A 12,859-nucleotide genomic window follows, 5' to 3' on the forward strand; every position below is an offset into this window, starting at 1 on the left:
CTCCACCCACCACACTCTGCCCAACCCAGAGGTACATGGCGGCCAACTGTGGCTGGCCTAACTGCTGCCCGCTTAAAATCAGCTCATTTAAAGCAAGCCTGTGCTTCTGGTCAGTGTGATGCCAATGCGCAGTCTTTCTCGACTAAACTATATCAGAGGACCACAGCTGTTTCATAGTTGCTCACTATACGAGGAAAAAAACAATCCAAGGACCAGGAATTCTCCAGCCGTCGCAAAATTCAAATTCATAGGATGGCATAGGATATACAGCACAGAAACAGGCCATCCTGCCCAACCAGTCCATACCGGCGTTTATGCTCCAATCAAGCCTCCTCCCATCTTTCCTCATCTAAATCCATCAGCATAACCCTCTATTCCCTTCTCTCTCATTTGCTTGTCTAGTCTCCCCTTAAATGCATCTATACTATTCGCTTCAACCACTCCCTATGCTAACGAGTTCCACATTCTCACCACTCTTTGGGTAAATATGTTTCTTCTGAATTCCCTGTTGGATTTCTTGGTGACGATCTTATACTGATGGCCTCTAGTTATGCCCCACAAGTGGAAACATTCTCTCTGTATCCATTCTATCAAAACCTTTCAGAATTTTAAAGATCTCTATTATTTCACCCCTCAAGCTTCTTTTTTCCCCCCCGCCCAAGAGAAAAGAGACCCAAGCCTATTCATCCTTTCCTGAAATGTATACGCTCGCATTTCTGGTATCATCCTTGTAAATCTTCTCTGCATGCTTAAACACAGGGGGAAAAAAATATAATGCTTCCAAATCGATGGCTGCAGCAGTTTGCGAGAAAAAAGGGACGCAACTATGATCGAACGAGAGATACGTTGAAAGCTTAATACAAACTGCACACAAAATTCCCCACACAATGCAGCATGCCATTCGCCATCCATTTTGTTTTCTCTCAGATAACAGGCACTGGGTTATCAAACATAAGAACATAAGAAATGGGAGCAGAAGTAGGTCATTTGGCCCCTTGAGCCTGCTCCGCCACTCAATAAGATCATAGCTGATCGGATCTTGGCCTCAATTCCACTTCCCTGCCCGCTCCCCAAAACCCTTGACTCCTTTATCGTTCAAAAATCTGTCTATCCCTACCTTAAATATATTCTCTACCCCAGCCCCCACAGCTTTCTGGGGTAGAGAATTCCACAGATTTAAGACCCACAGAGAAGAAATTCTTCCTCATCTCCGTTTTAAATGGGTGACCCCTTATTTTGAAACTATACCCCTTAGTTCTAGATTCCCCCACGAGGAGAAACATCCTCTCTGCATCTACCCTGTCAAGCTCCCTCAGAATATTGTATGTTTCAATAATATCACCTCTCATTCTTCTAAACTTCAATGAGTATAGGCCCAACCTGCTCACATTTCCTCATAAGACAACCCCTTCAGCCCAGGAAACAATCTCGTGAACCTTCTCTGAACTGCCTCCAATGCAAGTATATCCCTCCTTAAATAAGCAGATCAAAACTGTACACAGTACTCCAGATGTGGTCTCACCAATAGTTATACAGCGCTACAGTTGTAGCAAGACTTCCCTGCCAAATCTGCAAGCTTCCAATCTCTTCTAATGCATTCCATTTATAACCAGAAACTAAAGGTTTCTACCACCCGCACACACCTCCCACCCCCCAAACCCATCCAGCTGCGGTTTCAGAAGGACACACGCACTCACCTGTAGTACCTGGACTGCAAATACGTCGAACACACGGCTTTGGACACGTGACTGGCCGACCCAAAGTCGATTACTTTAACCCTGTAAGGCTGCCGAATGGGATCGACCAGCATGATATTCTCCGGTTTGAGGTCCGCGTGGATTAAACCAAGGCTCTTGAGTTTATTCAGTGCAGTGGCCACTTGCTGCAGTATCGGCCTGATCACCTTCAGGGGCAGTGGACAAAACTTGTTCTGCTTTAGAAAGTCATATAAATTCTGTTCCAACATCTCAAACACCAAACACGTATGATTCCGGTGCTGAAAGCACTCGTAGGCGCGCACAAAGTTAAACTCGTCCGCGTTCTCGTTGCTCAGCCGTGCCAAGATACTCACTTCAATCTGGCCCTGCCGCGCATACGAGGGGTGGTTTTTTAAAATTTTTATCGCCACTATCTCATTCGTCCCCCTCTTCCAACACTTCACCACCTGGCCGAAGGTCCCACGCCCGAGGAAGTCGAGGACCTCATAGGTGTTCTTCATCGAGCATAGCACCTCGTGCTGCATCAGGTGGTAGTCGCCATCGCCGGTCGCGCTGTTCTGCTTTGGGGCGGCGGTCACCACGGCGACCGGGTTGCCCGTGCCCGCCTGCAGCATCGCCGGCATTATCGACAGCTCGTCCACAATCTGCATGGCACTCCCTCGATTGTCCAGCTCTTCACTCTTCCGCTTCAGTCCGCATCGCTGGTAACTCTCCAGCGAGGTTAGACTGCCTCCTCCCGCCCTCTCACCCTGGGGTGCCACCGCCAGGGGCTGCTGCGGCCCCCGCGTTGCCGGGACCCCTGCGGCACACGGTGGGTTCAACGCGACGGCGCTCGCTGCCACCAGAAGGCTCTGTCCGCGGGGCCGCCCGACGGAGCCCTTCAGCTGAAAGGCAGAGTTCACCACGTGAGACGGGTGGGCGACTCCGAGGTTCCGTCCGTTCACGTAAGTCCGCGGATAAGTCCTCTCATGGTACGCGCAACTGCTTGGCTCGACTTTCAGTTTCTTCACACTACAAAAGGCACTTGTCTGAGTTTGATAAATGTGTGGTGGGTAGACCAAAACTTGTGAGGCCATACCTGCGTGGGCAAAGAGAGAGAGAGAGATTAATGAGCGGGCGGAGCGCGCACAAACTACCCTTTCAAACGCCAAAACTCGTGCTCACACACACAACCTCTGCTGGAGGCCCCACTGTGCAGAGTGTGGCAGTCCCCAATCAAATCCCAAACACACTGCCAAGGGCGGCCTGAGCTAGACAAGCTTCGGCAGGCTATTGGTAAAGAAAATACCGCGTGACGAGGGAGTCAGATGGGCCTGGTTCAAATTGGCACCTTGGCCACCTGTGCCATGGGAATCAACGGGGGAGGGGGGGATTTCCCGTAATAGCCGATACCTCCTCCGCAGTTGGAGGTGCATTGTGACCAATATATTTCTGACCCACATATTTCAGTAAGGTGGTCCACGCACAGCTTCACTATTCATTGAAACACTTGCAAATCCATGTCGTTACCAAAGTACTGCCGAGACCAACTCAAGCAATAAAAGTAGAGAGAAGTACACGCCATAAAAATCTTGCTTGGGATGGGCTTCGGGCTATTAACACTGGTTCAAAACACTGTTCCTTTCCAGCTAGGTGTGAGGTGAAGCTCCCAGTTGATTCATGGAGCACATCAAACTGCTCGGACTATTCAGCGAGCGCTGGCCCGCCTGTACTCGGGGGAACTTGCAAAGAAAATTTAAAATGCAAGTAAAATCAGCATGACCATTCAGTACAACAACAACTTGTATTTATATATCGCCTTTTAACATAGTAAAACGTCCCAAGATGCTTCACAGGAGTGTTAAAAGATAAAACAAATAAATTTGACATGGAGCCACATCACTAGAAATTAGCACAGGTGACCAAAAGCTAGGTCAAAGAGGTCGGTTTTAAGGAGGTGTCTTAAGGAGGAAAGAGAGGTAGAGAGGCGGAGAGGTTTAGGGAGGGAGTTCCAGAGCTTGGGGCCTCGGCAACAGAAGGCACAGCCACCAATGGTTGAGCGATTATAATCAGGGATGCGCAAGAGCGCAGGGGGGTTGTGGGGCTGGAGGAGATTGCAGAGATAGGGAGGGGTGAGGCCATGGAGGGATTTGTAAACCCAAGGATGAGAATTTTGAAGTCGAGGCACTGCTTAACCGGGAGCCAATGTAGGTCAGCAAGCACAGGGGTGATGGATGACACACGATAGGAACACAGGAACAGAAGGAGGCCATTCAGCCCCTCGAGCCTGTTCCGCCATTCAATGAGATCATGGCTGATCTGTGATCTAACTCCATATAGTTGACGTTGGTCCATATCCCTTAATACCTTTGGTTAACAAAAAGCTAAAATTAACAATTGATCCAGCATCAATTGCCATTTGCGGAATAGAGCTCCAAACTTCTGCCACCCTTGAATGGTCGCATTCTTAAAATGGAACACATAATGGACCAGTAATAACAGCAATTTGGGTCACTGTTAAATCATTGGTGAGTGAGCCATTCAGATGTTTTGAAGCTGCACAAACCAGTGAGATATGAATAGATGTTACATGCAGCACACAACATATCCCACTTATCTTGAATTTCTCTGAAGGTGAGCCAGTACAGTATTATAAACTAATGTGATCACCCCCTTCCTCTTCTACAGCCTCTGGGCCCCACAGTAGCTGTGCTTGACCAGCACCTTTCATGTACGTGAGACGTCACAAAGCACTTTAAGCGTCAGCTGTGGCTCAGTGGGTAGCACACTCGCCTCTGAGTCAGAAGTTTGTGGGTTCAAGTCCCACTCCAGAGGGAGCACTGCACTGTCGGAGGTGCCATCTTTCAGATGAGACGTTAAACCAAGGCCCTGTCTGCTCTCTCAGATGGACATAAAAGATGGACATTGCACTATTTCGAAGAGGAGCAGGGAAGTTATTCCCGGTGTCCTGAGGCCAATATTTGTCCCTCAATCAACATAACAAAAACAGATTATCTGGTCATTATTACATTGCTGATTGTGGGAGCTTGCTGTGCGCACGTTGGCTGCCGTGTTTCCCACATTACAACAGTGACTACACTCCAAAAATATTTCATTGACTGTAAAGTGCTTTGAGACGTCCGTTGGTCGTGAAAGGTGCTGTACAAATTCAAGTCTTTCTTTCAATTAACTTATTTTTAAAGGTAAGACAAGTTGCATCGAGCAAGCTCTCACAAACACCAACGCAACAAATATAAACTTAGAAATTTACAGCGCAGAAGGAGGCCATTTCGGTTCCATCGTGTCCGCGCTGGCCGACAAAGATCCACATAGACCTAAAGGTTACATATAAATCTGTGAACAATGACGGAAAGGCAAAGAGCACCCACACAACTGCGACGCCCCTGACAATGAAACATTCTGCACTCCATCCCAACCGGAGCCATGTGATCTCCTGGGAGAGGCAAAATCCAGATGAAAACCCAAGCCAATTTGGGCAAAAAATCTGGGAAAATTCCTCTCTGACCCATCCAGGCGATCAAAACTAGTCCTGGAGATCACCTTGGCCGTATTCGATTCCCTGCAGTACTTACCATCAAGAGGTTATCCTGTCTAATCCCAATTGCCAGCTCTAGGTCCATAACCCTGCAGGTTGCAGCACTTTAAGTGCCCATCCAACCATCTTTTAAATGTAGTGAGGGTTTCTGCATCCACCACTCTTCCAGGCAGTTCATTCTGTTTTCATGGTCGACCGCTGAGTTTGACCAGGACACAAGGTGAACTCCCCAGCTCTTTTCGTGTCATGGAATGGTTTTACATCCACCTGTTTAAAGACTCATCCGATAAACCGCCAAGAGTGCAGCACTCCCTCAGTACGGCAGTGAATGGCCAGCCCAGGTTACGTGCTCAAGCTCTGGAGCGGGATTTGAAGCCAGGAAGGGAGGGAGTTCCAGAGCTTGGGGCCCAGGCAACAGAAGGCACAGCCACCAATGATTGAGTGATTACAATCAGGGATGCTCAGGAGTGCAGAATTAGAGGAGCGCAGACATCTCGGGGGAGGGTGGGGCAGGTTGTGGGGCTGGAGGAGATTACAGAGATAAGGAGGGGCGAGGCCATGGAGGGATTTGAAACTAAGGATGAGAATTTTGAAATCAAGGTGTTGCTTAACCAGAAGCCAATGTAGGTCAGCGAGCACAGGCAACTACCACAAACACCTTTTTCTGACGGCACTAGGAATTGGTGCGCACCAATTCCTAGTGCCGTCAGAAAAACAGCCAAGATTAGGATAGGTGAACTAAAGAGAGATTTCACTGACAGATTCTTGATGGGAAGTAAAAATTATTCTGAGAAAGGTTAAAAAAAAGACAATACATTCTTTCACCAGGAAGGAAACATGCTTGCCTCTCGAGCACGTTTCTACACTCCAAGAACTTCAAGAGAATGGCAACACCAAATTTTAAAACTATCAAAACTTTATGACAATATTCACGTGCAGAAATGTCCTGCACATACATGTCCTTTAAAATATCCAAAACTGACAGAAAAATAATTTCTGAAGAAAGCGAGTTAACACAGTTTACGTTCGGGCAAGTAAATGAAAAGAATTGGGCAATGAGATGATGGAAGTTAATGTCGAGGCAAGGGCCGATACGCACAGCATGTGCTCCGTTGTGCAACTGAAGTCCAGCAGCCGTCAATGTTGGCAGAGGAATGGGGCTCGGTGGCTGACGGGAACTTCTTCTGTGTCGCTCGGCACTCTGCATCCTCCAATATCAATGAACAGCTACAGTGTCAGCAGGTACCTGGAGCTCACTGCATCAGTGCGTTGTCACAAAGGGGAAGCTCTGATCATCACATCCTTATTTTCAAATCCCTCCATGGCCTCACCCCTCCCTATCTCTATAATCTCCTCCAGCCCCACAACCTGCCGCACCCTCGAGATATCTGTGCTCCGCTAATTCTGCCCTTTTGAGCATCCCCGACTGTAATCACCCAACCATTGGTGGCCGTACCTTCTGTTGCCTAGACCCTAAAGCTCTGGAACTCCCTGCCTAAACCTCTCCACCTGTCTCTCTTTCCTCCTTCAAGACGCTCCTTAAAACCTACCTCTTTGACCAAGCTTTTGGTCACCTGCGCTAATTTCTACATATGCAACTCGATGTCAAATGTTTATCGCATAATACTCCTCTGAAGCACCTTGGAACGTTTCCCTACGTTAAAGGCGCTATATAAATACAAGGTGTTGTTGTTATTTACTTGTGTGTGCAATTTGTTTGAAATCACTAATATCTTACCCACGCGAACAACTTGCATTTATATATAGCGGCTTTAACATAGTAAAACATCACAAGGCACTTCACAAGGGTGTTGTCAAACAGGAGATATTAGGACAAGTGACCAAAATCTTGGTCAAAGAGGTAGGTTCTAAGGAGAGTCACAAAGGAGAGAGAGAGGGGGAGGGTTTAGGGAGGGAATTCCAGAGCTTAGGGCCTAGACAGTTGAAGGCATGGCCACCAATGGTAGAGCAATTATAATCAGGGATGCCCAAAGAGGGCAGAATTGGAGGAACCTAGAGATCTCAGAAGATTGTAGGGCTGGAGGAGGTCACAGAGATAGGGAGAGGGGCGAGGCCACGGAGGGATTTGAAAACACGAATGAGAATTTTCAAATCGAGGCGTTGCCAGATTGGGAGCCAATGTAGGTCAGCAAGCTTGGGGAGGCTCGCTTACCTACAGTGGCTCCCAGTCTAGCAACGGCTAGGCTGAATTCAGCTGAATCAGCAAGACTGGGGCATAGAACTTGGCATCTTCCTGGTATATCCATGGCTCAGCTCCTCACTGGAAAAGGTCACTTAGTCCTGAGGGAAGTGCACTGAGATAAGCCACTTTACTGTTATGCATTCCAATGACCACCAAGTGGCATGAAATAAAAAACTGTCAAGGTTCTACAATAGAATAGCGCATGCGGTCACATCAAGTTTGTAAAAAAAAATTGTTTTAAGTCTTCAGCGGCAGGAACGAAGACGTTTCGGCGACGGGTACTATTGACCACATCACATGATGAGCTTGCAGCTTTCTTCTGAGAAAGTCAATGTCAGGAAACAGCGATAAGCTCAGGAAGATCAGCTCTGGAACAAGGATAGTCTCCCATACACTGTACGCAAGTACATAAGAAATAGGATCAGGAGTAGGCCACACGGCCCCTCAAGTCTGCTCCACCATTCAATAAGATCATCGTCGATCTTCTACCTCAACTCCACTTTCCCACCTGACAAACAGATCCCTTAATTCCCTCAGTGTCCACAACTCTTATCGATCTCAGCCTTGAATATACTCAACGACTGAGCATGCACAGCCTGCTGGGGTAGGGAATTCCAAAGTTTCACCACCCTCTGAGTAAATAAATTTCTCCTCAGCTAAGTCCTAAATGGCCGACCTGTTTAACCTGACACTGTGACCCCTGGTTCTAGGCTCTCCAGCCAGGGGCAACAACTTCTCAGCATCTACCCTGTCAATCCCCCAAATAATTTTATACGTTTCAATGAGATCACCTCCCATTCTTCTAAACTCCAGAGAGTATAGGCCCATACTAAAGGTGCCTGAAGCATTTTTGCAGGGGGAAGTGGCTGGGAACTGATCACGAAGTTCAAAAATGAAGGAGGGTCCATTAAATCAGGCTGCTTCACAAAGCACACCACTTCAAGTGTGTGTGTGTGTTAAATCAGTTTCAATAACCAGCCACCCCAACCATCTCCAAAACGCTCGCAGCTTAAACGCAAATATTCAACAAATTTGTTGCAACAGATTTCACGTGCGTAAACGGGGGTAACCGGGGAACGGCATAGATTATTAGAGCACCATAGTGCTGTCATCTATGCCTTTGTTACCTCTAGACTTGACTATTCTAATGCACCCCTGGATGGCCTCCCATATTCTAATCTATATAAACTTGAGGTGATCCAAAACTTGGCTGCCCATGTCCTAACTCGAACCAAGTCCTGCTCACCCATCACCCCTGTGCTCATTGACTGTCACTGGCTCCCGGTTAAGCAATGCCGATTTCAAAATTCTCATCCTTGTTTACAAATGCCTCCATGCCCTCGCCCCCTCCCTATCTCTGTAATCTTCTCCAGCCCCACAACACCCCCCCGCCACTCCACCCTCCGCCGAGATGTCTGCGCTCCTCAAATTCTGCCCTCTTGAGCATCCCTGATTATAATCGCTCAACCCTTGGTGGCCATGCCTTCAGCTGTGTGGGTCCTAGGCTCTGGAACTCCCTCCCTAAACCTCTTCGCCTCTCTTTCCTTTTTTAAGACGCTCCTTAAAACCTACCTCTTTGACCAATCTGCCGTAATTTCTTCTTGCGTGGCTCGGTGTCAAATTTATTTGTATTGTCTTAAAACACTCCTATGAAGCAGCTTGAGACGATTTACAATGTTAAATACAAGTTGTTGTTGTTCCTGTCACGGGACTCACCCTTCAACCATTCTCCACACGCCCAGTGAGAATAGCCAATAATAACTCCACCTACTTTCCATTTTGTTTGTAAAACCACAGGAAGAACAGTGCAAGCCCTTTAATAAAAAAGGCCAGAGTTATTTGCTGAAAACCAAGCTCCGGCTCTTGGTCACTGCTGTGCTCTGGAAAAACAGAAGTTCTGAAATTATATGCCACAGGCCTCAATATGGAGTCTCACCAAGAATATATATATGACTCAAAATTCCCAACAGTCACAAAAGATTGGGCTAAAAGGCAATCCAAAGGCACATACAACAACCATACCCTCTTTTTAACTGGTGTGCCTGCCATTTGCTGCTCAGAGTCAGCTTGAACCAAAACATGCTGAGCTCTAGGTAACGGGAATGAGAGGAAGCTGCCCAGGCATTGTTACAACACTTCCTGTTCAACAATGACTACACAGGCTTCATTGTTTGTGATGAGTCATTCAGGAGAGCATCAGAGACCCCCCCCCCCCCAAAACCACCCCTCCGAAAAGTCCAGGCCACCGCTCCAAACTCTATGACACGTGGCAACTGCAGCCATGCGCCGTGAACACACAAAATTTCACCAATGTCTTCATAGAATCATAGAAATTTACAGCACAGGAGGCAGCCATTTCAGCCCATCGTGTCTGTGCCAGCCAACAAAGAGCTATCCAGCCTAATTCCACTTTCCAGCTTTTGGTCTGCAGCCCTGTAGGTTACAGCACTTCAAGTACCTATCCAAGCACTTTTTAAATGTGGTGAGGGTTTCTGCCTCTATCACCCTTTCAGGCAGTGAGTTCCAGACCCACACCACCCTTTGGATGAAGAAATTTCTCCTCAAAACCCCTCTAAACCTTCTACCAATTACTTTAAATCTATGCCACGATTGTTGATCTGTCTGCTGAGGGAAATAAATCTGTCCTATCCACTCTATCTAGGGCCCTCATAATTTTAAACACCTCAATAATGTCTCCCTTCAGCCTCCTCTGTTCCAAAGAAAACAAACCCAGCCTATCCAATCTTTCCTCATAGCTAAAATTTTCCAGTCCAGGCAACATCCTTGTAAATCTCCTCTGTACCCTCTCTCGTGCAATCACATCTTCCCTGTAATGTGGTGACTAGAAATATGGCCTAACTAGTGTTTTATACAGTTCAAGCATAACCTCCCTGCTCTTGTATTCTATGCCTCGGTTAATAAAGGCAAATATTCCGTATGCCTTCTTAACCACCTTATCTACCTGGCCTGCTACCTTCAAAGATCTGTGGACCGACACTCCAAGGTCCCTTTGTTCCTCTACACTTATCATTTATTGTGTATTCCTTTGCCTTGTTAGCCCTCCCCATATCTTCCTTTACACTGCAGGGCTGTCCCCAGCTACCTGTGGTGGCAATCCTGCGGAATGGATAGGCTGTCGGCGCTCATGCGGGCAGACAGCGAAACCCACCTGGGTGCAGGGATAAGAATATAAGAAATAGGAGGAGTCGGCCATTTTTCCCCTCGAGCCTGCTCCGCCATTCAATAAGATCATGGTTGATCTGATCTTGGCTTCAACTCCACTTCCCTGCCCGCTCCCCATAACCCTTGACTCCCTTAACATTAAAAATTCTGTCTATCTCTACCTTAAATATATTCAATGACCCAGCCTCCACAGCTCTTTGAGTAGAGAATTCCAAAGATTCATGACCCTCAGAGAAGAAATTCCTCATCTCCGTTTTAAATGTGCGACCCCTTATTCTGAAACTATGCCCCCTAGTTCTAGATTCCCCCACGAGGGGATCTCGCTGAGGACCCCAGACTGAAAGTGCCATGACTGCAAAATACAGACGACAGGTTCTGGAAGCTTGTGAGCAGCTCTGAAATGTGAAAGAAGCATCTTGGACAAACAGGGACTGAGGAATGGTTGAACAAAAAAAAAATCAGAACAACGCAATGTTTACAATTCCTTAAATGGAACTTAACTACATTTGAACAACTTCTGCAATAGCTTTTAAGCTGATGAACGCCTCAGTAATTTTGTGCAATATTTTACCTAATATTTTTGCATTTACTTTGAGGAAATAATTTCAATGGGGTAATGGCACATGTGACACAGTTAACAATGATAGCTGATAATTGCCCCCACAAATACATAATAATCAGTCTCGGGAGCGGATGTGTTCTTGGCCTCTCTGTTGCCTGTCCCACATTCTAGGCTTAGTCTATGGGTTGTAGTGTTGTTAGGTATCCCTGAGCCTCATACCATTCTCCACACAAGAGATGCCAAGCTCCCGATCTTGTGCCAATGCAAAAGTGACAAGGGCAGGAGAGAAGATCATTCCCTTATTTTCATTCATTCATGCCCCCACACCCCACTGTCTACCTCCCCACCTCCCACAGCTGCCCATATCCGATCCCATACTAAGATCTGTCCATCACCCCTGTTCTCACTGGTCTCAGCTCATCCACTGCTGAAATCCTCATCCGTGCCTTTGTTACCTCTAGACTTGACAATGCCAACTTACTTCTGGCTGGCCTCCCACGTTCTACCCTACATGAACTTGAGGTGATCCAAAACTCGGCTCGTGTCCTAACTCGCATCAAGTCCCATTCACCCATCACCCCTGTCTCACTGGCTCCTGGTTAAGCAATGCCTCAATTTCAAAATTCTCATCCTTGTTTTCAAATTCCTCCGTAGCCTCGCCCTTCCCCATCTCTAATTTCATCCAGCCCTACAACTCCTCCCGGGGACTGGGAGAAATTTAGAACTCAGCAGAGGAGGACAAAGGGATTGATTAGGGCAGGGAAAATGGATACGAGAAGAAGCTTGCAGGGAACATTAAGACGGATTACAAAAGTTTCTATAGATATGTAAAAAGAAAAAGGTTAGTAAAGACAAACGTAGGTCCCCTGCAGTCAGAATCAGGGGAAGTCATAACGGGGAACAAAGAAATGGCGGACCAATTGAACAAGTACTTTGGTTCGGTATTCACTGAGGAGGACACAAACAACCTTTCCGGATATAAAAGGGGTCGGAGGGTCTAGTAAGGAGGAGGAACTGAGGGAAATCCTTATTAGTCGGGAAATTGTGTTGGGGAAATTGATGGGATTGAAGGCCGATAAATCCCCAGGGCCTGATGGACTGCATTCCAGAGTACTTAAGGAGGTGGCCTTGGAAATAGCGGATGCATTGACAGTCATTTTCCAACATTCCATTGACTCTGGATCAGTTCCTATGGAGTGGAGGGTAGCCAATGTAACCCCACTTTTTAAAAAAGGAGGGAGAGAGAAAACAGGGAATTATAGACCGGTCAGCCTGACATCAGTAGTGGGTAAAATGATGGAATCAATTATTAAGGATGTCATAGCAGTGCATTTGGAAAGAGGTAATATGATAGGTCCAAGTCAGCATGGATTTGTGAAAGGGAAATCATGCTTGACAAATCTTCTGGAATTTTTTGAGGATGTTTCCAGTAGAGTGGACAAGGGAGAACCAGTTGATATGGTATATTTGGATTTTCAGAAGGCTTTCGACAAGGTCCCACACAAGAGATTAATGTGCAAAGTTAAAACACATGGGATTGGGGGTAGTGTGCTGACATGGATTGAGAACTGGTTGTCAGACAGGAAGCAAAGAGTAGGAGTAAATGGGGACTTTTCAGAATGGCAGGCAGTGACTAGTGGGGTACCGCAAGGTTCTGT

At 46.9% G+C, this 12,859-nt stretch overlaps 1 protein-coding gene across 7 annotated transcripts in view; it reads right to left on the bottom strand.

The window, feature by feature from the left end:
- Nucleotides 1–12,859, bottom strand: part of hipk3a (homeodomain interacting protein kinase 3a) — a 285,348-nt gene that overhangs the window by 205,079 nt on the left and 67,410 nt on the right. For all 7 annotated transcript variants that reach the window (XM_070899500.1, XM_070899497.1, XM_070899501.1 and 4 more), the window contains one exon: nucleotides 1,698–2,796. In XM_070899500.1, the coding sequence (XP_070755601.1) occupies nucleotides 1,698–2,794 (1,097 nt within the window). In that variant the 5' untranslated portion in view covers nucleotides 2,795–2,796. The remainder of the gene's footprint in view (nucleotides 1–1,697; nucleotides 2,797–12,859) is intronic.

This window comes from Pristiophorus japonicus, chromosome 14, assembly GCF_044704955.1.
Source record: "Pristiophorus japonicus isolate sPriJap1 chromosome 14, sPriJap1.hap1, whole genome shotgun sequence".
NCBI lineage: Eukaryota > Metazoa > Chordata > Chondrichthyes > Pristiophoridae > Pristiophorus > Pristiophorus japonicus.